The 24,558-nt window shown below is 38.7% G+C and overlaps 1 protein-coding gene and 1 pseudogene across 2 annotated transcripts; both read right to left on the reverse strand.

Annotated features, from left to right (window-relative positions):
- Nucleotides 1-462: 462 nt before the first annotated feature.
- Nucleotides 463-3,588, reverse strand: LOC144635906 (uncharacterized; annotated as a pseudogene). Its single transcript, XR_013567437.1, has 3 exons — nucleotides 3,514-3,588; nucleotides 2,020-2,727; nucleotides 463-1,534 (listed from the first exon to the last, which is right to left on the reverse strand). The product of XR_013567437.1 is annotated as an uncharacterized LOC144635906 (transcript).
- A 5,432-nt stretch (nucleotides 3,589-9,020) lies between these two features.
- LOC144635905 (uncharacterized) lies at nucleotides 9,021-19,845 on the reverse strand. Its single transcript, XM_078495022.1, has 4 exons — nucleotides 19,698-19,845; nucleotides 13,854-13,921; nucleotides 11,442-12,145; nucleotides 9,021-10,255 (listed from the first exon to the last, which is right to left on the reverse strand). The coding sequence occupies exons 2-4, from the start codon at nucleotides 13,898-13,900 to the stop codon at nucleotides 9,204-9,206; spliced, it is 1,803 nt and encodes a 600-aa protein (XP_078351148.1). The 5' UTR covers nucleotides 13,901-13,921; nucleotides 19,698-19,845; the 3' UTR covers nucleotides 9,021-9,203.
- Between the last annotated feature and the right edge of the window lie 4,713 nt (nucleotides 19,846-24,558).

The following is a 24,558-nucleotide window of genomic DNA, read 5'->3' on the forward strand; positions in this document are numbered from 1 at the left end:
AACGACATAAGTGCATGTTTGAAGGTCTCGTACTGATGTTAATGCAATCTATTTGAATGCTTTCTTCGACAACTTCGCTTGACAACGGTTATCGTACAGAGAACAAACAACATCAATTTAACTTGCGTCGGCCTGTATCGGTAAATGGTGAATACCTAATTTAAGGTAATCTATCGGTCCTATCACATAGAAAATGGAAAACCCTTGCTATTTGGCTCTTAAACGACGGAAGCTTCTATTTAACAGGAAATTTACTCAAATTTACTGGGTTTTATTTGTAGAATTGCATGACATTGTAAGCTTTAAATTCAATTCAAGCAGCTATCCAACTGATGACCAACTTTTACAGCACCTAGCTTTACACACAATAAATAGGGAACTTTCCTGTACTAGGACCATACGATTGCATTATATGAAAAATAATTGAATGATAAATATTGCCAAACGAGACGAAAGTCCATCCATCCAATCCTATTCGTGTACTAATTTAGCGTGTTAATTTGTCTCGCGGCATGTTTATTTAGCCTTCTTTTTCTCCACCACATGCAAGCTCATCCTGCATGGCTGGGATAATTCCCTTCCGGAAAGCAACTGAAAGCAACTGATCGGCATCTTTGATGTCGGGATACTGACGTAACGCCCATTTTTGGTATACCAGGAACTCATTCCAGTCGATGTAGCCGTCTTTATCCATATCGATGGCTTGCAAAGCTTTCAAGGTATCGTGGCATGCGAAACAGCCAAAGTAGGGAGCCATGAAACCATTGTAGAAGGACTGGAACTTGAGACGATCTTCAATATCTTTGTGTTCCTCAATATCCCATTTGTCCCAAATCACGCGTACTTCGTCAATAAGCTTTTGAGCATGCTCACTTTCAACTTCGGCTTTTTCAACCGCTTCTGCCATCTTGGCGGGTGAGTTTTCCTCCTGATCTATCAAACAGGAGAGCGATACCTACTGCACTCATGTACTCTTCCTTCCTGTTGCCGGTCAGATCAGCAATAATTGTTTCTTTCATCGCATGTGCCATTTCCTCTGTAAACTGTGGATCTTCAACAAACAGGTCCACCAGCCTCTGGCGGATCATGCGGTCGGAAGACAGGGTGCTGATTCTAAATGGAGCTTCTTCTCCAAAGAAGTTGGACAGATCGAAGTCGGTTTCTGCATCATTACCACCGGCAATGCCACCAAGGTCGAATGCAATGTCCAGCGCTCTCTCTCCGTAGATGACTTGTTTGGGATGAGGAGGCAATCCGGTAGTGATCTTAGTCACGTTAGATGCAACATCCCTCAGCTGTGTACACTTGTAGCGCTCTTGGACTTTGGTGTTGCCCATACGTACAAGGTTCATCAGCGTCACTGTAGAACACGCGTGACCAAGAGCAGCTCCTTCTTCGCAGACACTTGCCCAGATGCCATTTGCTCCGTTAACAAGGCATTCGAGTTGTGTCATTTCTGCAAGAGCCCACTTCTTGTGCACGTGAGTCAAGAGATGCCCAGACCATCCACAAGAATCCATTACCTCGCGCACACCTGAAGATAAGTCAAACTACATGAGATAGTAAAGGAAAAATCTGAATTGCAACTTAGAGATGACCCCCGAAGTGTTTCTTATATGAAAAACGTTAAAGCTTAAAGTATGTTCCAGTCTAATGGTTTGGGGAATGGATTATCCAAGTGCGTTATCATTCCCGGCGCTAGGAGTATTTTCACCCCCCCCCCCCCGATGGGTGTGTTATTCTATTCCATTACTATACAGGTTACCGTGCAACGAACACTTGCCCTAACAGGTTGCCCTAACAGTTCGCATGCATTCATTCAGTAAAGTATACATGTGCTACCGAATCGAAGAAGACGATCCCGGCGAGGGTATGATTGACGATCACTCCATCGAATTATGAGATTTGATCTTAAAAAATATTCAACCTTGAGCGGATTATAAAGTCACATTCGCACTCGTTTAGCTACCTTGCTGCAAATTAAAGTAGGTCACACACAAATGTGGTACGTTAACGCACCCGCTGTCCAAGCCCCGACCTCCTCCGGTAAATACTTTCCAGTTGGTTCCTCGTACATTATTCCGAATGGACGCTCTAAAGCAGACAATGATCCTAGGAAGTTCACAACGGTGAACAATCGCTCCATCTCGTTAACCATGGCGTCAGGGAAATCTCTTAAGTTGACCATGATCTTCGCATCGGGAGACAACCTTTTTCGGACCCATTCCATCCTTTCTTTAAGCAGCTGACACATGTCCTGCACGTTGAAGACATCCCAGTTAATGGACCTGATCGCCAGATCTATCCAGCTCAATGATGGGATTGATCAATCCCAGGGCTTTCATCTTAGCCAGACCCACTGGTGTACTTTTAGTATCAGGAATACCATCTTTGACCGACTCGATTACCTCCGTGAAGGCGAAGAGGTTGCTCAAATCTTCTCCTTTTTCAACTATCTCTTCGATAAATGTGTCGTCCACGCGAGTCATATGCGAGAAGGCTGCTACAACAATGAACTTGAATCCGCACTTTTTCACCTCGTTGTAAATCTTCCACTTGTTTTCCAGCGTGTGTCCTCGAAGCTGACCTACAGTGCTCTCACGGATTGAATTGTCTACCACAATCAAGTCGAGTTCCTTTAACCGACGTCTTTTGCGTTTTTCTTCGGCAATGCTTTCACCAACTGACTTGATGATGTCTTCAAATGACTTGTCTGTATCCTGCATCCTATACAAATAAAGTTTAAATGAAGAGAAGATCCTCGCAGTTATGAACACAACTGACCTCTGCGATACCGGTGCAGCGCTCTAACCAATTGAGTTAACAGGCCAACTGGAAGCTGGTGATTAAATTGGTTCGTAATATACCCGGGAAAGATGAAGATGAAATAATGAATATATGAAATCATATATTTGAACTGCGTTAGAGCGCTGCACCGGTATCGCAGAGGTCAGGGTTCGAGTCCTGGCAAGCCTGATTTTTTCAGGCTTAATTTTCGCAACTGCTTAAGTTTTGTTCATAACTGCGAGGGTCTTCTCTTCATTTATTCTTCATCCGCAGTTCAAATATATGATTTCATATAATTATTCATTATTTCTTCCTTCTTCATGACCATGTGATCCAAATACTTAAGCTCCTGTGAGTTAAGCGCCTGTGACCAGTGCTGAAATCCTTTTGCTTAGATATAATGCAGCCCGGGGGGGGGGGGGGGTGCTTTTTTTTGTTGTTTTTTTGGGGCCCCACTGCAGCGATCTATGTACATCTTAAGAGAAACATTAAAAGGAACTAAGAAATGCACAGCAGGGTTTTTCTAACGGTGTGCGAGATATGAAGACCAGGTTGTATAAGAAAAAAAAGTAAAGAAAAAGGGCCATTTTTTTATTTTTAAAAGGGTCACTGTAAAAACTACCGTATCATCAGCTTTTTGTTCCACTGGTTACTCTACAAGTCACGACAGAGCATAGTAGTTTGCACTGCTGCATACAGCATGCTTTTTAAGGCAAATTAACATACCTGAATGACCTCTCCTGTTTAGTCAAAACACTAATCTTGTTGCCCATAATGTATGACGAATTATAAAGCTGTTGATGACAAATATGTTAATGTTAAAAAAAAGTAGACTAAGGTTTCGTAGTTGATTGGTCTGGCCAAGTAGTCATGTAGCTAATTCGTGAGCAACATTGCTTAGTTTGAATCTCTACTTCAACAGTTTAGTGCACCCAGCAGGAGGGCATTTTGCGGGCGCATGCGTGCAACCGCTGTACAAAGACCGCGTGATCTTGGGAATAAAAATGGCGCGGAAGATTCAAACTTTGTTTTTTGTACTGTTTATCGTCACATAATTTAATATAGACATAAATTTCGCTACGAAAAAGTGTTTTGTGTGTGGCAAGGCTCTTATAAAGCAGATTTTCTGGCCTGCTTCGGGATCGTTGTTGCAAATAATGGGAAAATATGTGGGACAGGTAGGAAAGCCTTCACACCGACAAAAATCAAACAGGCCGTAAAAAGAGGAAAACATTTATTCGTGTGCTGGAGTGTGATATATTAGGATCAAAACTTCACATCAAGTCAATTGCTGTAATACAGGCAGAGTGCGAGCAATATTATAGCTTGTCGGGAGATTTTTTGCCTAAAGGGACGGCCACCAAAGAAAAGGGTTTTCCCTGAGGGGAAAGACATGTTTGGGTGTTCTGCACATGATAATGCAGCTCACTGATGACTCTAAAGCAAAGCCAACTTGCCCTCGAATGGCCAGTAAGGTTTCCTGGAACAAGAACTGCAGTTCTTTAAATCACATTTAGGCGACACAGAAGTAAAACACATGTTAAAACAGTCGTTATAACAGAACGAACATCAATCTTAAAGAAATAAACGTTGAATGAAAAATTGAAAATAACATTGTTTATAGTTAAAAATTATTTCTTAAGACATTTTATGCAACAGTTATTAGAACGTTTCTGAAAAATATATACATCGCTTGTTCGTTTCATGCTATTTTTTGACTGGTGATCAAGGCTAGATTTTGATAAAGGAGCCAAAAATGTACTAATTAACATAGTAAAATGTAAACAAATAGTCTACCAGCAAAGAATTACCATAACACTTTATAATTAAGGTCGATCGCAGTAATTCTTTTCTTGTTCAACGGAATAATTGTGGAACATCGAAATGTGAAGTTATTTTGACCAATGCTTAAGTTTAAGGAAATAATCACAAACGATAGTTTCTCTGTTAGAATAAACCAGCGAGAACGTACGTTAAAGAAAGCTAAAAATTACCACAATAGACCATTTTTTAACGCTACCTTCGCAGCATTACACGATAGTTCAAGTACTTCAGGCTCCATATATCATCGGTAGACGCTGGAGATCAAGGTTAGATTTTGAGATTTTCGCATCGTGAGAACGATGAAATTGCAGTTTTATGACAAATCTGAACAAAATCATGACCACTCGCTCAAACCCGGGATAATTGATTATAACATCGTGTAGTTAAAACTGCTGTTTTATATTTTAGTACTAAGTAGCCGTAGCGCTTTGTCCGTTTAGATCTCCCGGCTATTAAAAACATGGGCATGGTATTTAGGTTCTCGACATTCGGTCGCCATTTTGTCCACGCGCAATGTTTAATACACATAGCCAAAGTCGATCAGATAAACGGCACGCCGACACCAAAGTATGCTTGTTGTTGTCAGAAGATAAAGCATGGACTCTTAGTATCGTATACAGCAAAATAAACTTAAAACACCTTTTATTTTGAGCTAAAAATTAAGCTATAAATTGTGAAAAATATGTAAACAATCAATAGCAGAACTTCTCTGTCGTGCGCACTAGCCCATATCGACGCATGCGCACGCAAAATGCCCTCCTGTTAGTGCACCCAGACAGCAAACACCATAGGTTTGGGGTTGAGCCGATATTGCTGCGAAAGGATTTATTGCTACCGAATAAAATCAACGTCTGTAAATTCCAGGCGTAGAAGGAAGAAAACAAAAGTGTATTTTATAGGGCTTCCGGGGCCCTGGTAGAAAATTAAGAACAAGGAGACCACTTTTCAGGAATTTTCGTGTCGTTGTATTTGAAACTTGGAAATTAATATTTAACAATAACACTGTGAGCTTGGAGTTGCTATCTACTATCAAAGTCGATAGAAACCGAGAGCGAGCCGTCTTTTGTCTTAGTGTTACTCAGTAGCTGGGATATTAAACATGTGATATCGCTAAAACTGATTTGGCGTCTGTTAGATTCATGGGGCGAGAGGTTAAATGAGCGACATTCATTTTTAATCTAAATAGCTGTTGTCCACTGTTGTCACCGATCCGAATAAGGAAATACTAACAAAAAGCTTGTTGAAAAAGTTAGATAATTTATACTCCCAGACCTTTTTTCAGGAATTTCAGGAGTAGTACTCACTCGTGTCGTTGTATTGGAACTTGGTAATTGATATTTAACAATTACACTGCGAGCTCGGAGTTTTCATGCGCTGATATTTGGCGAGGGACGAAGGCCCAAGTCTAGCAAAGTCGATAGAAACCGAGTGCGAGCCTTCTTTTGTTTTGGTGTTACTCAGTAGCTGGGACATTAAACATACGATATCGCTAAAACTGATTTGGTGTCTGCTAGATTTAGGTGGAAGAGTTTAAATGTCGGGCAATATATAAAACTATATACCGTAATGATTCGATTTAGCGCCCGGGGCGCTTATTTACTTTTGGCACCTCAAGGGAGGGCGCTTATTCGAGACAGGGCGCTTATTAGAGTCAGGGCGCTTATTTAATTTTTTGAGAAACAACCAAATGTTCAAAACAAATCTTTAAAACATATTCATATAACTAACAGGAACTGTAACATAACAGATTGTTGAAAGTTCAGTTACTTTAAAAAAAAATTGTTCATTTTAGCAGTAAATATATACATGTACGGTACGGTAAATGTTCACGAGTTTAATTATTCAACGTCAGTGACTTCAGTAAGGGCAGTTATCCACAATAGGGACGCGTATTATTATAGGGGCGCTTATAAGAATGGGGACACTTATTAGAATGGGGGCGCTTATTGGAATAGGGGCGCTTATTGACAAAAACACATTCGAAGGGGGGCGCTTATTCGAGAGGGGGCGTTTATTGAAAGGAGGGCGCTAAATCGAATCTTTACGGTAATATATATCGTAGACGTATCTTATAATCGATCCGAAGAAGGAGAGACTAACAAAAAGCTTGTTGAAAAAGTAAGATAATTATACTCCCCAATAAACTGTCTCACCTTACCTTAATTTCAAACACACGAACAGCTACAGCAGATGCACAGTTACCTTGATTTAGCTGTTTAAAGACAGGTGAAGAAAAGAACGATAGGTGATTTTTTCACCAATAAGCAATTGCCATTAATTTGAATTTATACACCAAACATTCGATTCAAGTTACCCTTAAGGCGTTTTTTCCCTTAAGGCGTTTTTTTTGTTAGTAGAAACTCGGCTGTGTTCTATTGGAAATCCGCGAATCTGATTGGTTCTCCCACTGATTTCTATTCGCCGATAGAAAACAGTCGCGCGCTCGCGTAGCTCTTTAAGCGGTAAATTTTCTTGATTTTTGTCTTCAAAGTGCACAATATTGTAGGTTTTGGACTGAAATCCTTTAGAGTTTCTACTAAAACAATTAGACTACTCGCCCTCGTTTTCTATGAGCGATAGTCAACTCGGCTGCGCCTCGTTGACTATTTGCTCATAGAAAACTCGGGCTTGTAGTCTAATTGTTAATTAGATCGCGTTTACAAAATCATTTGCATTTAAGTTAAAATGTGCAACACAAAAGGAGGGTATTGAGTAGAAAATTGGATGAATCATTGAAGTTTGTGTACTGAGTTACTGGCACTTTCTGTGTAGTTTTATTTGGAAGGTAAAACATAAAGCTTTCTATTCTGTTCCAATAAGGATTTGTAAACACGCACGCTGTTTTGTATTTCTGAAATAATTATTAAAAAGATTTCTATAGCAACGCTGTTAATCGGAGAAACTGTGCGAGAAAATGTGGTATTTTTGGAATAAGGTATAACTTATGCTGTTCATTTTGACATGTAATAACCACCGATTTCTTTGTTCCAGAGCAGTAGAAACAGTTTATTTACTTCGATTGTGAATCTCCCTGTGTTTTAACCTCGAAAAGCGCTTTTAACCTACTTCTACTGCTACTGCTACATCCGGGCAACAAGCATTCGCTAAATGAAGGCTCATTTGGTATAGTGTTTGGCTGTAGTTTATGGAAACATCCTACTCCATAGCCAAGGTATACGCGAACAAGGTATACGCGTTAATAACAAGTGGACAACTGAAGAAAATCGCATTACCCTTTTATAATTTTGTCTCTCGGTTCCCAGTTTATTGTAGTTGACCTTCTTTGGGTAGGACGATTACCTCAAGAATTGAAATAAATCGTATCGAGGCACACAGATTACTGATAAAAAACTGTTTCAGTGTTGCCTTTTGAGTACGTAGTACGTAGTTCCTACTGAATAAGCGAGGATAATGAGAAACAGAAACTATTGTTAGTATGCAAACGGAGTATATTCAACACCCACACCTTTATTACAGGATATCAATGATTACCGTACCCAAATTCGCAAGTAGCCAATCAGAAGCGCGATCTACTGTCCTGATATCCTACGATATCAAGTCACTGACCTGATATGCCACCATATCACGATCACTTTGAATTAAAGTAGTGTTTCCGTACGATGAATTGAAAAGAGGTTTTACCAATAAAACAGAAACGAGTATTTTTAATTAGCTGGTGCTTACCGGTCGTAAATTGAGAAAAACTTTCCCGCCAAAACTAAACTTGAGCGCCTGGCCAATTGCGCGATGTTTACCGGACGAGTACTGAAACATTCACACTGAAACAACGGAGGCTGAGTCTCCAAATTTTTCGCTAAATTTGGATTTTGAAAATTTAGGGAATGAAACTCCAAACAAACGAGTAAAAAATGTGAGAAGAGGACTTGATAAAAGTGTTGAAGACTAAAAAAGTATCAATACAAGCAGGTCAACACATTTCGCACTACGTGTCTGGCAAGCATGGCTTCAACAGAGCAAATAATATCACCGAATTTTTGACTAAATTTGGGTACGGTAAATACCTAATAGTATCTTTTTGGTACGCTTCGGCGGCATATCAGGCTCGTTTGGTCTCGCCATGGGTATTTTGGCTCGACCAAACTCGCCTGATATGCCGCCGAAGCGTACCAAAAAGGTACGATTAGGTATAAAAATTGCAGCGATTCAATTATATTTGCCGTATTCTGCTTTTTTTGGGCTAGACTTTAAAACCACGTAAACGTAATTTGAATTTAGTACCTTCACGAAAACAGGTGAAGGGCCATCAGTAATTTCTGTGTGCAAACGCAAACAGATTTCCGACTGCTGTTTGGTGTTTGCGCACCCCATATTTTCTTCATTTAGTTCCTATTTCTATTTAACAGGAAAATTACACTTAACCTGGTTTTATTTATGGGATTGTTTCACATTGTCTGCCTCAAATAACATTTCAGCAGCTATCTAATTGATTACCAAACAATAAGACAGTACCTGGGTTTACACACAATTGTAGATACTACACGCGTACGATTGCCCAGTGTGAAAAAACAATTGAATAACAAAAGTTAATTGCCAAACTAGAAGAGCAGAGGCTCTATCTAATTCAATCCTATTCATGTACTAATGTAAACCTGTCTCGCAGCCTGTAAATTTTGCCCCCTTTCATTTTTCTTTCCCACTAGCTCATCCTGCATGGCTGGGATAATCCCCTTCCGGAAAGTAACTGAAAGCAACTGATCGGCATCTTTGATGTCGGGATACTGACGTAACGCCCATTTTAGGTATACCAGGAACTCATTCCAGTCGATGTAGCCGTCTTTATCCATATCGATGGCTTGCAAAGCTTTCAAGGTATCGTGGCATGCGAAACAGCCAAAGTAGGGAGCCATGAAACCATTGTAGAAGGACTGGAACTTGAGACGATCTTCAATATCTTTGTGCTCCTCAATATCCCATTTGTCCCAAATCACGCGTACTTCGTCAATAAGCTTTTGAGCATGCTCACTTTCAACTTCGGCTTTTTCAACCGCTTCTGCCATCTTGGCGGTGAGTTTTCCTCCTGATCTATCAAACAGGAGAGCGATACCTACTGCACTCATGTACTCTTCCTTCCTGTTGCCGGTCAAATCTTCAAGCATGGTCTCCTTCATGGTGTGGGCAATTTCCATTGTAAACTGTGGATCTTCACCAAACAAGTCCACCAACCTCTCACGGATCATGCGGTCGGAAGACAGGGTGCTGATTCTAACTGGGGCTTCTTCTCCAAAAAACTTCGCCAGATCAAAGTCGGTTTCCCCATCCTTACCACAAGATATGCCACCAAGGTCAAATACAATGTCAAGCGCCCTCTTCCCGTAGATGACCTGTTTGGGATGAGGAGGCAACCCGGTAGTGATCTTAGTCACGTTAGATGCAGCATCCCTCAGCTGTGTGCAGTTGTAGCGCTCCGGGACTTTAGTGTTACCCATTCGTACAAGGTTCATCAGCGTCACTGTGGAACACGCGTGACCAAGAGCAGCTCCTTCTTCGCAGACGCTTGCCCAGATGCCGTTTGCTCCGTTGACAAGGCATTCAAGTTGTGTCATTTCTGCCATCGCCCACTTCTCATGCACATGAACCAAGAGATGCCCAGACCATCCACGGGAGTCCATGATCTTACGCACACCTGAATATAAGCAAAACTACATCAGATGGTAAAGGAAAGATCTAAATAGCAACTCAGAAATCACATTGAAGTTTTCCTTATGTACATGTGTAAAAATGTGAAGTTTAAAGTGTGTTCCAATCGAATAATTTGGGGGAATGGATTAGTCAAGTGCCTAATCCATATCCCGGCGCTAGGAATATTGTAAAGCCTCATTGGCGGGTTATACTAGTTCGTTACAGGTTAACGTCCAGCATTTTTTCGGGTTTCCCAATAGTTTACAGAGCACCCATTACGTAAAGTGTACTTGTGCTGCCCAAGAACACAACACAACAATAATTGACAACAATCCAGGCCAAGCCACGAGCCCGGATCACGCGATCGACTCCCTGGGACTTGATCTTGAACGTACTTTACAGTGGATGATTACAGGTAATTTGATCTGAGAATATGTTTCACCTGGGAACAACAACATTTGCACTCGTTAACCTACCATGCTGCATTTTTTTGTACCGTGTCACGGATTTTAGCCAAACTTAGGCATGGGAAATGACCGTCAAATTCGTTTTATAAAAATATAATATAACCTCTTAACCCTTAGAATCCTAAGGTTCTGGTTTTTTTTAAGATTTTTTTTTGGTTTAATTTATTTTTTTATTTTTTTGTTTTTAAATAAAAAAATCAAATAAAATTTTTGTTTTTTAAAATTGGGTTTTTTTTTTTTTTTTTTTTTTTTTTTTTTTTGGGCATCCTTTTTTTTTTTTTTTTTTTTTTTTTTTTTTTTTTCTGGCCCCCCCCGGGTTAAATGTGGGGGAGGGGAGAAAATGAAAAAAAAAAGAAAAATTTTTTTAAAAATTTTTGGGTGGGGGAAAAAAAAAAATAAAATATTAAAACAGTGAAGGAATATTTTAATAACACACTAAATGCAAAAGAAGGTAGGGATGGCCAAAGTGTCAAAGATTAAAACGGATTGCGATATGGGATTTTGAAATATGGTCCGGCGGAACAGTTTTCATAGTTAACCTTCTCTGCTTGTAACTTTAAATTATAACGCACGGGAAACACATTTGGCTGCAATGAAGCTATGGTTTTGTCATTCAGAATCATAGAATTGATTTCTTTGCAAACATTTAGTTTCATAGCGAATATTTGGCAAAATTTAATAACAAAAAATTAACTTAGCCGTGACACAGTCTCTTTAACTTACCTGCCGTCCAAGCTCCGAGCTCCTCCGGTAAATACTTTCCAGTTGGTTCTTCGTAGATGATCCCAAAGGGACGCTCTGAAGCAGGCAGTGATCCTAAGAAGTCCACAACGGTAAACAGGCGCTCCATCTGATGAACCATGGCGTCAGCGAAGTCTCTTAAATTGACCATGATCTTCGCATCGGGAGACAGCCATTTTCGGCTCCATTCCATCCTTTCTTTAAGCAGCTGACACATGTCCTGAACGGTGAAGACATCCCAGTTAATGGACCCTATCGCCAGATCTATCTCAATGATGGGATTGACCAATCCAAGGGCCTTCATCTTAGCCAGACCCACTGGTGTACTTTTAGTATCAGGAATACCATCTTTGACCGACTCAATTATCTCAGTGAAAGCAAACAAGTTGCTTACGTCTTCTCCTTTGGCAACTATCTGTTCTATGAACGTGTCGTCCACGCGAGTCATATGCGAGAAGGCTGCTACGATGATGAACTTGAACCCGCACTTTTTCACTTCGTTGTAAATTTTCCACTTGTTATCCAGCGTGTGTCCTCGAAGCTGACCCACAGTGCTCTCACGGAGTGAGTTGTCTACAACAATTAAGTCGAGTTCCTTTAACCGGCGTCTTTTGTGTTTTTCTTCGGCAATGCTTTTATTGACTGACTCGATAACGTCTCCAAATGGCTTGTCGGAAGCCCACAGCCTATGCGAAATAAATTCGTTCTCAGTACGGATCAATTACCTCTTCAGATGTTTTAATATATTTCTTGTTAATAACAAAGCACCTTCGTACTTCTTATGTTACAAGGCTGAACGAACACTATACACTTTTTGGAATATTTTAAAATATAAGGGAAGGATACCAATTGAATATAACTCAAATGTTGATATAGAGTAGATATAGAGCCGCAGCGATCTTTGTACATATGGTCTCTTATAACAAAACAGAGAGGTTGTAAGGACCTGCTTAATTTAAAGGAGAAGTTCACTCCAGAATGGCCATTTTATTTTCCTTACGCCAATAAAAAGTTTGTACAAAGATATGTTATTGACCAAAATTTCAGCCTCCAACGTGCGCTGTAACCCTACGAAATCTTTCCCAAAGCTCGACAACTGAACACCGCCATCTTGGAGCTGGTAATGTATGCGTGACGTCAAAGAGCTCAGCCTGAAGTTTGCGGGAAAATTTAAATACTCGAAACTCCTTGTTTCTTCAAGGTGGCTTTTGTTTGTCAAAATGCCTGTTTGTGCATCACCATTTTGCTCAAACAGAGCTCCAAGAAATACAAAAAACAAGGAGTTCCGACTATTAAAATTTCCCCGCCAAACTTTAGGCTGAGCTCTTTGACGTCACGCATACATTACCAGCTCAAAGATGGCGGCGTTCAGTTGTCGAGTTTTGGGAAAGATTTCGTAGGGTTGTAGCGCACGTTGGAGGCTGACATTTTGATAAATAACATATCTTTGTATAAACTTTTTATTGGCGTAAAGAAAATAAATGGCCATTCTAGAGTAAACGTCTCTGACTTAAAGGGAGAAAAAAGGTTTGTTTGTTTTTTTTTTTTTTTGGTTGGGGGGTTGTTTTTTGTTTAAAGAAAATGTTTTTTGTTTTTTTTTTTTTTTTTTTTTTTTTTTTTAAAAATAAAAAAAAAATTTTAAAAAATTTAAACTTTAAAGGAAATGTGTCACTGACGTTAGCCAAATGTAGGCATCCGAAAATGGCAACCAAATTTAGTGAAGTATGAAAATAACCACTAACGACAGTGAAGGAACATTTCAATAACACAGCAAATACAAAAAAGGTTCGGATGGAAACAATTGAAGAAGATTTTATCTGATTTTGATATGGGTTTTTCAAATACTTTTAGGCTGAACAGTTTTCCAAGTTAGTCTCGGTTGAATACCTAGGAGACATATTTGGCTGTAATGAAGCTATAGTTTTATCATTTAGATCCATAGAAGTAATTTATTTGCAAACGTTACGTTCGTAACGAGTATTTGGCAAAATGTACTAATATATTAGAATTAACTCAGCCGCGACATTGTCCCTTTAATGCTACGTCATTGGTATGCATTTTTGTTTGCTTAAATGTTATTAAACTTTATCTCAGGCTCTAGCTGAAATGCGAACGCATGCAGCATAGAAAAAAATTGGAATTTTTTTTTTTTTTTTTTTTTTTTTTTTTTTTTTTTCTGTTTTAGTGTTGATCAAATGTTTGCGCAATCGTCACAAGTTAGACGGTAGCGTGTTTTAACAGTGTCCGACATGTCAAGACCAAATTGCGGACAAATAAAGTAAAAACTACTTAAAACTACTTATCATCAGTTTTTATTCCAGTCTACAAGACACGTCGACAAGGTGTAGTTACTCAGTGTTGCATACAGCATGCATTAAAGGCAAATTAACCTACCCGAATAACCTCTCCAGTTTAGTCAGAACACTGATGATGTTGCCCATAATGTGTGACAAATTATGAATCTGTTGATGGAAAAAAATGTCAGTGTTACAAAAGTAGGCTAGGGTTTTTTTTTAATGCTAATAAGTGAAAAGTAAACAAAAAGAAACGATGAGTTTCTAGTTTTATCTATTTGAGTAGTAACTATTTCAGGGTCGAAATAGTCAAGTCCTCGAATTTGTTTCTACGAGATGATCTTGAAACAACTATCGAACTCGCACGGTTTAGAAAAGTGGAAGCTGTGCTGATTTTGTGCTTCAAATGGCAAAATTATCATCGAAGTGTATACTGAGAAAACCTACACACACAGACAGGTATTTCGACTGTAACTCGCTGTTATGCTTTAGTATTTTATGAAATGTGAACGAACACATTCAACATGGCTGTACAAACTACAACTCAGATTTTATTACATGAAATCGAGGCAATACATAGACCGGCGAACACGTGCTCTAAATGGAGACTGGTACTAGGACTTCTATTTCACAACACTCGCACCATGAGAAGAAGCCCAAAAATTTGACGAGTCTGTGTTTCTGTCGAGGGTCGAGGGTACTACATGTCGAGGGTATTAAAAAATAAAATACGATAAAAATAAAATAAAAGATTAATCAAATAAAAAACAGGTAAACTCTGATATGTCATTCTATATATAGCTACTAAGACTTCTAAAAGGTGCTAATATTGCATCATTGCTGTAACCTTGAAGCTGTTCAGGGGATGGACGTCTGCGCTTTGGAAGCTCGGTATGGTTTACCTAGACTGGAGACTGTTCACAGTCCCTATTTTTCCGTGAAGTCGTAGAGATCGATCGTCCAGTCCGACGGGCCGCCATCTTGGTTTGCGAACGCGAGCGACCCGACGAAAATTTTTCAGGAAAAGAGATCATTTAAAATTTGCGAATTTTTGAAAACATTCAGCAGTTCAGCTCAGCGTGACTGATATAACAATTAACAATGGAGTATGTGAAACACAACAGACAGGGTTGCGTCCCGGGGTTGCGTCCTTGTAGCTTGCTTTCGTCAATGACAAATGCCATTTCTCCGCTTTTTCCGCAGTGGATTTCGGTGGACATAACATTAGTTACAGTGGCAGTGAAATGCTTTTTAAGAGAATTAAACGCCACCGAAACTATTCTCTTTACCTTTTTAAAATGTTAAACGGAACAAGAAAACTAATGCAACGTGTTTCCGCGGTTCACCTCGCTATAATCATGAGTGCGCTTTATCATGTGTCAACAGTAAAAGGTACAAAAGTTACTTTGCCTTTCCCACTCAATTCTCCCCGCTTTCTTAAATAAATGTTTCACGTCAAAATTGAAAACAACCGCTGTAACCTTCGAGCTAGTTGATGACCAAACATTCCTGGACGTATAGTGAATTGGCCATAGATCCCAACTGAAGAGATAAATCAGAGTTTAAAATCAGAGTTTAGTTTTATGCACTGTTCTGGTCATAAAATTTGCAACGGCAAATAATACCTTCCGAGTGTGCATAATTTTATCGAGGCTACCAAAAATAAATGATAACTTTATTCACGGAAATATAGTTTAACTGACTGCCATGATTATTATTGTAGTTTTAGAAAGGCAAATGAATAAATAATTTTTTTTATCTAACTCAGGCTAAGCCCTGCCGGTAAATTCGCATTATACTGCCGGATATATAAAGATAGTTAAAACTTACTTCGAAACGAGTCCAAACAGTACTGCACCAGAACAAAAACAGACTTATCAAAATTACTCAACGTATCTTATTGTGTAATCGTGTTCGAACAATCTGGCCGTACCTTGTGAGAGGAGGTTTCTTATTACGCTTTACGCATGCTGTCTGTTAACACTCTCTATTGACAGCTATTGCGTTACAGAAAAGAAAAGAGATACCTTATTGTTACTTATTTTCGCGGGAACTTTAGTTTGCACTAGCGACGTAACCTACTAGCGACGCAAACACAAGCGCAAGCACAAGCGTTAGGACAACGGCTCCAATTTCACCGTGAATACGGCTACCACGCAAACAAAAACACAAACACAATTGAATTGATGCTCATGCTTGAACTTGTGTCAAGCACAAGCACAAGAGTTATTTTTTTTCCTGTTCGCGTGCTTGCGTTTGCGCTTGCGCTTGTGCTTGCGTCGCTGGTGAAAACCAGGCGTTAATTTCGCGAAAATGGAACGTGCATATTTCGCGGGGACTTAACTTTCGCGATTTGGCCAAAAAATACGCAATTAACATAAAATATACAATAGAAAACGTTTGAAATAAATTTTCGCGAGTCTTTGCTTGATACCCTGGGTTCCAGTTGGGTTCCAGACGGATTTTTCTCGCCCGCGGTGGATTTTTGTTGCCGAAGGCCGTCGCCACGAGCGTGGCTTCATTATTTCCGGTTATTTAATTAGAAATTCCCAGCCAAGTTTCCTTTATAGGCTGACGAGCGGATATTTTGTGGACCTTGTGGAACGGATTTGTGAGGGGCAGCCGGGAGGGGTAGGAAAAACTAATTTTTTTCCTCACATAGTGTTTGATTTTGCTTGTAGCTACATTGGTCCAAAATCTCAAGAAAACCGACTAATTGACTGAAAAATCTTGACCAATCTACCTTCAATGCAAATTCCAAATAATTATTTTTGAAAATCTTTCGAGGCAAAAGCCAGTACGAATTTGGTCCAAAATCTCAAGAAAACCGACTAATTGACTGACAAATCTTGACCAATCTACCTTCAATGCAAATTCCAAATAATTATTTTGGAAAATCTTTCGTGGCAAAAGCCAGTACGAATTTGGTCCAAAATCTCAAGAAAACCGACTAATTGACTGACAAATCTTGACCAATCTTCCTTCAATGCAAATTCCAAATAATTATTTTGGAAAATCTTTCGAGGCAAAAGCCAGTACGAATTTGGTCCAAAATCTCAAGAAAAGCGATTAATTGACTGACAAATCTTGACCAATCTTCCTTCAATGCAAATTCCAAATAATTATTTTGGAAAATCTTTCGAGGTAAAAGCCAGTACGAATTTGGTCCAAAATCTCAAGAAAACCGACTAATTGACTGACAAATCTTGACCAATCTTCCTTCAATGCAAATTCCAAATAATTATTTTGGAAAATCTTTCGAGGCAAAAGCCAGTACGAATTTGGTCCAAAATCTCAAGAAAAGCGATTAATTGACTGACAAATCTTGACCAATCTTCCTTCAATGCAAATTCCAAATAATTATTTTGGAAAATCTTTCGAGGCAAAAGCCAGTACGAATTTGGTCCAAAATCTCAAGAAAACCGACTAATTGACTGACAAATCTTGACCAATCTTCCTTCAATGCAAATTCCAAATAATTATTTTGGAAAATCTTTCGTGGCAAAAGCCAGTACGAGATTTCTGATGACAATAATGATTATGTAATTTGGGCTGTCTGTGGTTTAGAATTTGGCGGGAAACAGTTTACGGGTGTTTCTTGCCAACATTTGCATCCCCCTGACATTTGCAAAACGTTTCTCTCTCAATCCGCTGGGAAAATATTGGGAAGAGAGCGCCTGGGCTCCCGTTCAACGAGGTATAATGGATTTCTTTGTCGCCAAAAAAGGTCACAAAGTGTCAAACTACAACGTGTGTTATTTGCGGGGCCCAAGAGAGGCCCGCAACCCGAATCTTGACAGTGACCAGCGGATAGCGTTTTACGCGTGCGCGCCACGTTAATAAATAGCGAACAGAAAACGGAAGTTGAAAATTTTGTTCTTCCACTAAGAACGATCGGAGTGCGAAAAATGTGTCAATCACGACAGTTTGTCGTAACACCGGAAGAGAAAATCTGTTCTCCAAGAACGATTGTCACATAAGATCTAGGCTTCTGTCACATGGAAGATTGCAAACATTACAATTTGCAGACTTGTTTTACGGGTGTTGCTTTTGCTCTGATTGTATCACGCATAAACCACGGCAAAGCGAATGATTCCAACAACGGTTATTCTCGAGAAATTCGTTATAACACTGACAATATAGCGAGTTTATCGACCGAGGAAAATCACATCTCAATTCACACCGCGTGCTCGACTACAGTTCACTAAACTGTCAATCCGACAAAAAACAACTCTGATTGGTTCGCGGTCGGTTAGCGACAATTAAGCGTGATTTATCATTAATCGCGCCACGTTAATAAAAGGCGAGCACAACATAGCGAGTTTACCGACTGAGAAAAATCACATCTCAATTCACACTGCGTGCTCGATTACACTTCCCAAAACTGATAAAAATATGCATTCCTTGCGTGACGCGTTACTCGGGATAATTGTCTTTTGTCCATTTAAGGTGGCCCGCGGGTATTTATGAGGCTGACAGTTCCCTCTTTCAAGCGCGTTTTAAAACGGCAAAACGTGAAGCGATTGCTTAGATTTTTGAGAATCTGAAAAAATAATGTTTAAATTATATAAAATGATAAATTTTATGGCGATCAAACGCGATTTGTTAAAGTTGTAAGCGATTTCTGGAAGCCTTCGTTTTTAATAAAATGCGATTTTTTTTAAAATGCCACGGTGAATTTTTCTGTAATTACCCCAAAACGCTGCCAAACAGTTGAAGTTTACTCACAACAACTTACAGGAAAATCCACTCCGTAAATTTCCTGAACGAGCGACATCTTTATTTTGCCTTTAAAAACTGTTGTGTTATGCGTCTGACTTGACCGTCGCATAATTTTGATACTTATACTAACCCAGTACCAGCCAGTTTTGAGTCTAATGTCACCTTAATCTTGTGTGTAAAAGTTAAAAAGATCGTGTATATACATCAAATGTTAGCAGTCAATAAAGATGGATGGTTTTCAGCCGAATTTTTAAAAATATCAAACAAATGACGTTATTTAGAATTGCGGAAAATTTGTCGATTTGTTTTTCATTTTTTTAAAGCTGCAGCTAGAACAGGATATTGCAAAGATTTGTGCCGAGTTTCAGCGTGTTCCTATCATACGGTTTGAAGAATTTCGGTCGGAAAGTCAGGTACATTTACTTTCCAAGATTTGGTCGCTTTGTAAACCCCGCATTTCCAATGAAATTATACTGTTGTTTTCGAAGAGAGGCGTTGCTTTCAAATTCCGCACGATCTTCTGCCACTTGGAAATAACACAGCCTGAAATAGTTACTACTAAAATGACAAATACCGTTCCTGCACATGTATTCCCTGACGGTAGAAGATCGTGCGGAATTTGGAAGTAACACCTCAATTATCATCGATATTTACAATTCATATTTTGTCTCCATTTTTGCAATAGTCAAGCATGTCGCTAAGGAAAGCGTTTTTCGGTAATTCTTGCTAAACAAAAGTTTTATAGCTACATGAAAATCATACAATTGGCAAACAAAAACTTGGTTTGCGTATTCAGCAATAAAAACCAAACCTAAATAAAAAAAATGTATACAACTTTAAACAACAAGAGCTTACAGAACACGTTTTTGCTCATAACGATCACTTAAACCGCTTTTTCAGCTGAACTTGTTACGCTATATGCGGCGGATTTTGTCATGGTAACTGCACTCGACTTCTTTTTGTTCACCGGTGCTTTAGTAATAAGTCTTTAAGCCTGCCTTCGGTGCACGCATTTCTAAAAAGAGTGTTCCAAATGATTGTTGAGTCATTAGTCCAACAAAGTCCAACGAGCAGTTGTTGTATACGTAGGATATGTTGGTGAAAAATTCGAAATGACGAGACCCTTGAATTTTGGTGAAAACTCTACACGCGCATTTTTTGAAGGACCATTCAACACAACGATCTATGCAGTTTTTGTCGCGACTACTGAGATCTTACCTACCTTGGGTATTTGCTGAATGATTTTTATCAATGTTTACTTCAGTTAAAGCAATTGATCGGCTGACCTGCAGAACATAAACGAACGGTCGCAGATTTAGTTGCAATGTTATACGTAGAGAGATCATGAAAAAATTTGAAAAAAGTGCTTAGTCTTGATCTCAACCTACCTGACTTTCTCTATGAAACAAACAGTCTGAACCAACTAAAATAAGGGCGGTTATTTTAAAACCAAATTGACGACGTGGAATATGCTGAAACTGTTGTCGCATTTTTCTATTGGTTGTTGATGACACTTGACGTTTGTGATTGGTTGCCTTGAGATGATATCTTCTGCCCTTCTGTTTACTTAGGGATTCATATGACAATTTTTTTGCTCCTTTAGCAACGTAAAATTTATAGTAAAATTAAAGAATGTCACATTTTGGTAAGATCCGAAAAATACTAAATAGCAGCCAGCAGTTTTTATGATCAAAATGTATAAAATAGGGTGTCATTCTATTTTTTTGCTGTATTTTGCGAACCCGTTATTTCTATTTAATTTCATTTGCGTGTGTGTTTGCGTGTGTTTTTACGGTTGCGTGAAATTCTTTGGCAACGGCGATGATTTCACAAGCATGTAAAAAGGCAGGCGAGACTGAAGTAAGGCCATGCATATTCTGAATTATATGTGGTAAAATAAATGAATGCTTTGTTGTAAGATACGAAAAATACTAAAAAAGCAGCAACCAGTATTCATAATGAACATGTAAACTATACACAAAGGGTGCAATTCATACTTTTTTGTTGTATTGGGTCTATTTCGAACCTGTTAAATTTATTTTATTTAGCGTGTGTGTTTGCGTGTGTTTTTACGGTTGCGTGAAATTCTTTGGCAACGGCGATGATTTCACAAGCATGTAAAAAGGCAGGCGAGACTGAAGTAAGGCCATGCATATTCTGAATTATATGTGGTAAAATAAATGAATTTCACTTTGTTGTAAGATACGAAAAATACTAAAAAAGCAGCAACCAGTATTCATAATGAACATGTAAACTATACACAAAGGATGCCATTCCTTTTTTGTTGTATTGGGTCTATTTCGAACCTGTTAATTTTATTTTGTTTTGCGTGTACAATTTAAGGTTTTGATACGCTATCGTGTTTCACAAGCACGTTAAGGTGGCCCGCGGGTATTTATGAGGCTGACAGTTCCCTTTTTTAAGCGCGTTTTAAAACGGGAAACCGTAAAGCAATTGCTTAGAGTTTTTAGAATCTGAAAGAATAATGCTTAAATTATATAAATTGATAAATTTTATGGCGATCAAACGCGATTTGTTTAAGTTATGAGCGATTTTCGGAAGCCTTCGTTTTTAATAAAATGCGATTATTTTTAAAATGCCACGGTGAGTTTTTCTGTAATCAGGGTCGGCCAGGGGGGTAAGCGGTATATCAGTATACCTGAAAAGCATTTACCCGGTATACCCAAAATTTCCCCTCAAAATCATGCAAAATACCAAAATTTGGAATAACACAGTATACTTTATACCCAAAAAGGCCCAGTTTGAGGTAAAAATACAGTATACCCAGTTTAAAATGTCCCTGTATACCGTATACCTAAAACCCCTGACCGACCCTGTGTAATTACCTCAAAACGCTGCCAAACAGTTGAAGTTTACTCACAACAACTTACAGGAAAATCCACTCCGTAGATTTCCTGAACGAGCGACATCTTTATTTTGCCTTTAAAAACTGTTGTGTTATGCGTCTGTCTTGACCGTCGCATAATTTTGATACTTATAATAACCCAGTACCAGCCAGTTTTGAGGCTTATGTCACCTTAATCTTGCGTGTAAAAGTTAAAAAGATCGTGTGTATACATCAAATGTTAGCAGTCAATAAAGATGGATGGTTTTCAGCCGAATTTTTGAAAATATCAAACAAATGACGTTATTTCAAATTGCGAAAAATTTGTCGATTTGTTTTGTATTTTTTTAAAGCTGCAACTAGAACAGGATATTGCAAAGGTTTGTGCGTATTTCGTTCATACGGTTTGAAGAAATTTGGTCGCAAAGTCAGATACATTTGCTTTCCAAGTTCTAATCGCTTTGTAAACCTCGCATTTCGAATGAAATTATTCTGTTGTTGTTCGAAGAGAGGTGTTACTTCCAAATTCCGCACGATCTTCTGCCGTCAGGGAATACATGTGGAGGAACGGTAATTGTCATTTTAGTAGTAACTATTTCAGGCTGTGTTATTTCCAAGTGACAGAAGATCATGCGGAATTTGAAAGTAACGCCTCTCTTCGAAAACAACAGTATAACTTCATTCGAAATGCGGGGTTTACAAAGCGACCAGAACTTGGAAATCAAATGTACCTAACTTTGCAACCGAAATTCTTCAAACCGTATGAAAGAAACACGCTAAAAATTAGCACAAACCTTTAAAATATCCTGTTCTAGTTGCAGCTTTAAAAAAATGCAAAACAAATCGACAAATTTTTCGCAATGTGAAATAACGTCATTTGTTTGATATTTTTAAAAATTCGGCTGAAACCATCCATCTTTATTGACTGTTAACATTTGATGTATATACACGATCGTTCGAACTTTTACACACAAGATTAAGGTGACATCAGCCTCAAAACTGGCTGGTACTGGGTTAGTATAAGTATCAAAATTATGCGACGGTCACGACAGACGCATAACACAACAGTTTTTAAAGGCAAAATAAAGATGTCGCTTGTTCAGGAAATCTACGGAGTGGATTTTCCTGTAAGTTGTTGTGAGTAAACTTCAACTGTTTGGCAGCTTTTTGGGGTAATTATAGAAAAATTCACCGTGGCATTTAAAAAATAATCGCATTTTATTATAAACGAAAGCTTCCGAAAATCGCTCATAACTTAAACAAATCGCGTTTGATCGCTATAAAGCTTATCATTTTATACAATTTAAGGATTTTTCTTTCAGATTCTCAAAAATCTGAGCAATCGCTTCACGTTTTACCGTTTTAAAACGCGCTTAAAAAAGGGAACTGTCAGCCTCATAACCCGCGGGCCACCTTAATCATTTATTTATCGACACTGCCATCTAAAATTACGCACTCTCGTACCAGTACCTTTTCTAAGTGCGTCAAGGCCCGCACTTTCTAACCTATGGTTACCACTAGTTAATACATCTAATAGTTGCCTTGGTTGCTGTGTTCAGCTTCTTAGCTCGTTGTAGTATGAAAATCGGCGAGGCAGCCCACTTCACAGTTTTGTAGATTGGACAAAACAGCATGGTAATTTACCCATTTAACCGTCCAGTGATTGCATACTCTATGAAATTAAGCTTAACTTTTCAAAATTCGATAGCTCCAATGATGAGAACAATGATGAGAACAATTTTCGCAAACCATCGGCTGCGTTGTGCAAAATAACGTCAACGGTACTCTGATTTTTGGAGGGCTTATTATTATTGACTGAAGAAGTTTTGCCCGGCTGCACTCTACGTAGGTTACGCCTAAGATCTCCGGCGTAGATTTCAAACTTGCGCGGCGTGCTGGCGGGCGCACGATCGTAGTCGACACCTTTGGCCTGGCGACTGAGAAATTCACTCGATGTGTAGGTGGGAACAGTTACCTCAAAATAACCTTGTATTTTGTTTATATCGTGTCTCATGAAATAGCCGATTGTTGCGTTCTTCAATGCGGAACAACTCAGTAAAAATGAAACTAACTTTATTACACAGCGAAAACAAACGGCCGAGCTAGCAAATTTAAAAGCACACCGCGAACAGGTAGCCCAAGCTCGAAATGTGTGCGTCGGCACCGTAACCTTCGAAATATAAGGGTTTGAATGGGGAAAATAACGATCGTTTCTGTAACCATGAAAATTAAACGATTTAAATAAAAAGTGGCTCACCTTACTTTAGTTGAGTTTTTCCTCTCCTATGTGGTCCTTGCGCCGATTTATGGCCATTCTATTAGTTTTAGTGGAACCGGTTCGCTCTCTATATAAAGGCGAAAAGCGACCGTTGGAACTAAAACTGCACTAAATTGCTCCAAATTCGCTTAAAATCACACAACACACAAAGAGAGCGGTTAAATTTTTGTTATTTTCGACTTTATTTATTTCTCCATACAAATCCTTATAAATATGCAAATCGCTCAAATTACGTAACAATGCAAAGGTCATCATAAAAGCAACTCATTTATCAAGCTTAGGCGACCTGTGCACCTCGGTTTTAAACTGAAATCGAATATTAAATACTAGTTGTACCTATCGGTAAGTGCCAACGAGCGAAATACTCATGTTTGTTCATAAGAACAGATATTGAATGGTTTTTGATAGAACTATATTTGAAATGACCAAAATATGGTAAATTGTAATTTAGGTAATATGCGAAAAAAGTGCTATTTCTCTGGTGTTCATAAATGACACAGGCTTGATAGTTTCCAGCGCGCGTATTCTACGTAGGCTACGGGTTTGACAGATTGTTAACTCTTGACAAATCTTTAAATTTTTTCAACGTTAAAATGTCACAAAATGTAGGCAATAAATGAGGTTTAATCACTGTTTTTTAAATACAACACGCGATGGTTAAAATGTTTCCGTCCACAAAAGGGATAGTTGCATTTCAAGAACTTCCTATGAATCAAATCCCAAAATCAAAACTGCTACTTGCTTTTTTAAAAATATTTTTCAGTAATCAGAGACAGTAATGCACGGGTCAGATTTCAGTCTCGCATGCGAAGTGTCATGTTCAGTTACGCAAAACTTGAAAAATTTGAACAGAAAACAAAACTTGAACGGTCAAGGATTATTTGGAGACAAAATTTTTATTCAAGTCAACATTACATTTGCCGTTAGAAGCAAAAAACTTTTGAATTTCTTGTGTGTATG

This window comes from Oculina patagonica, chromosome 13, assembly GCF_052425735.1.
Source record: "Oculina patagonica isolate OP01 chromosome 13, crgOcupat, whole genome shotgun sequence".
Lineage (NCBI taxonomy): Eukaryota > Metazoa > Cnidaria > Anthozoa > Scleractinia > Oculinidae > Oculina > Oculina patagonica.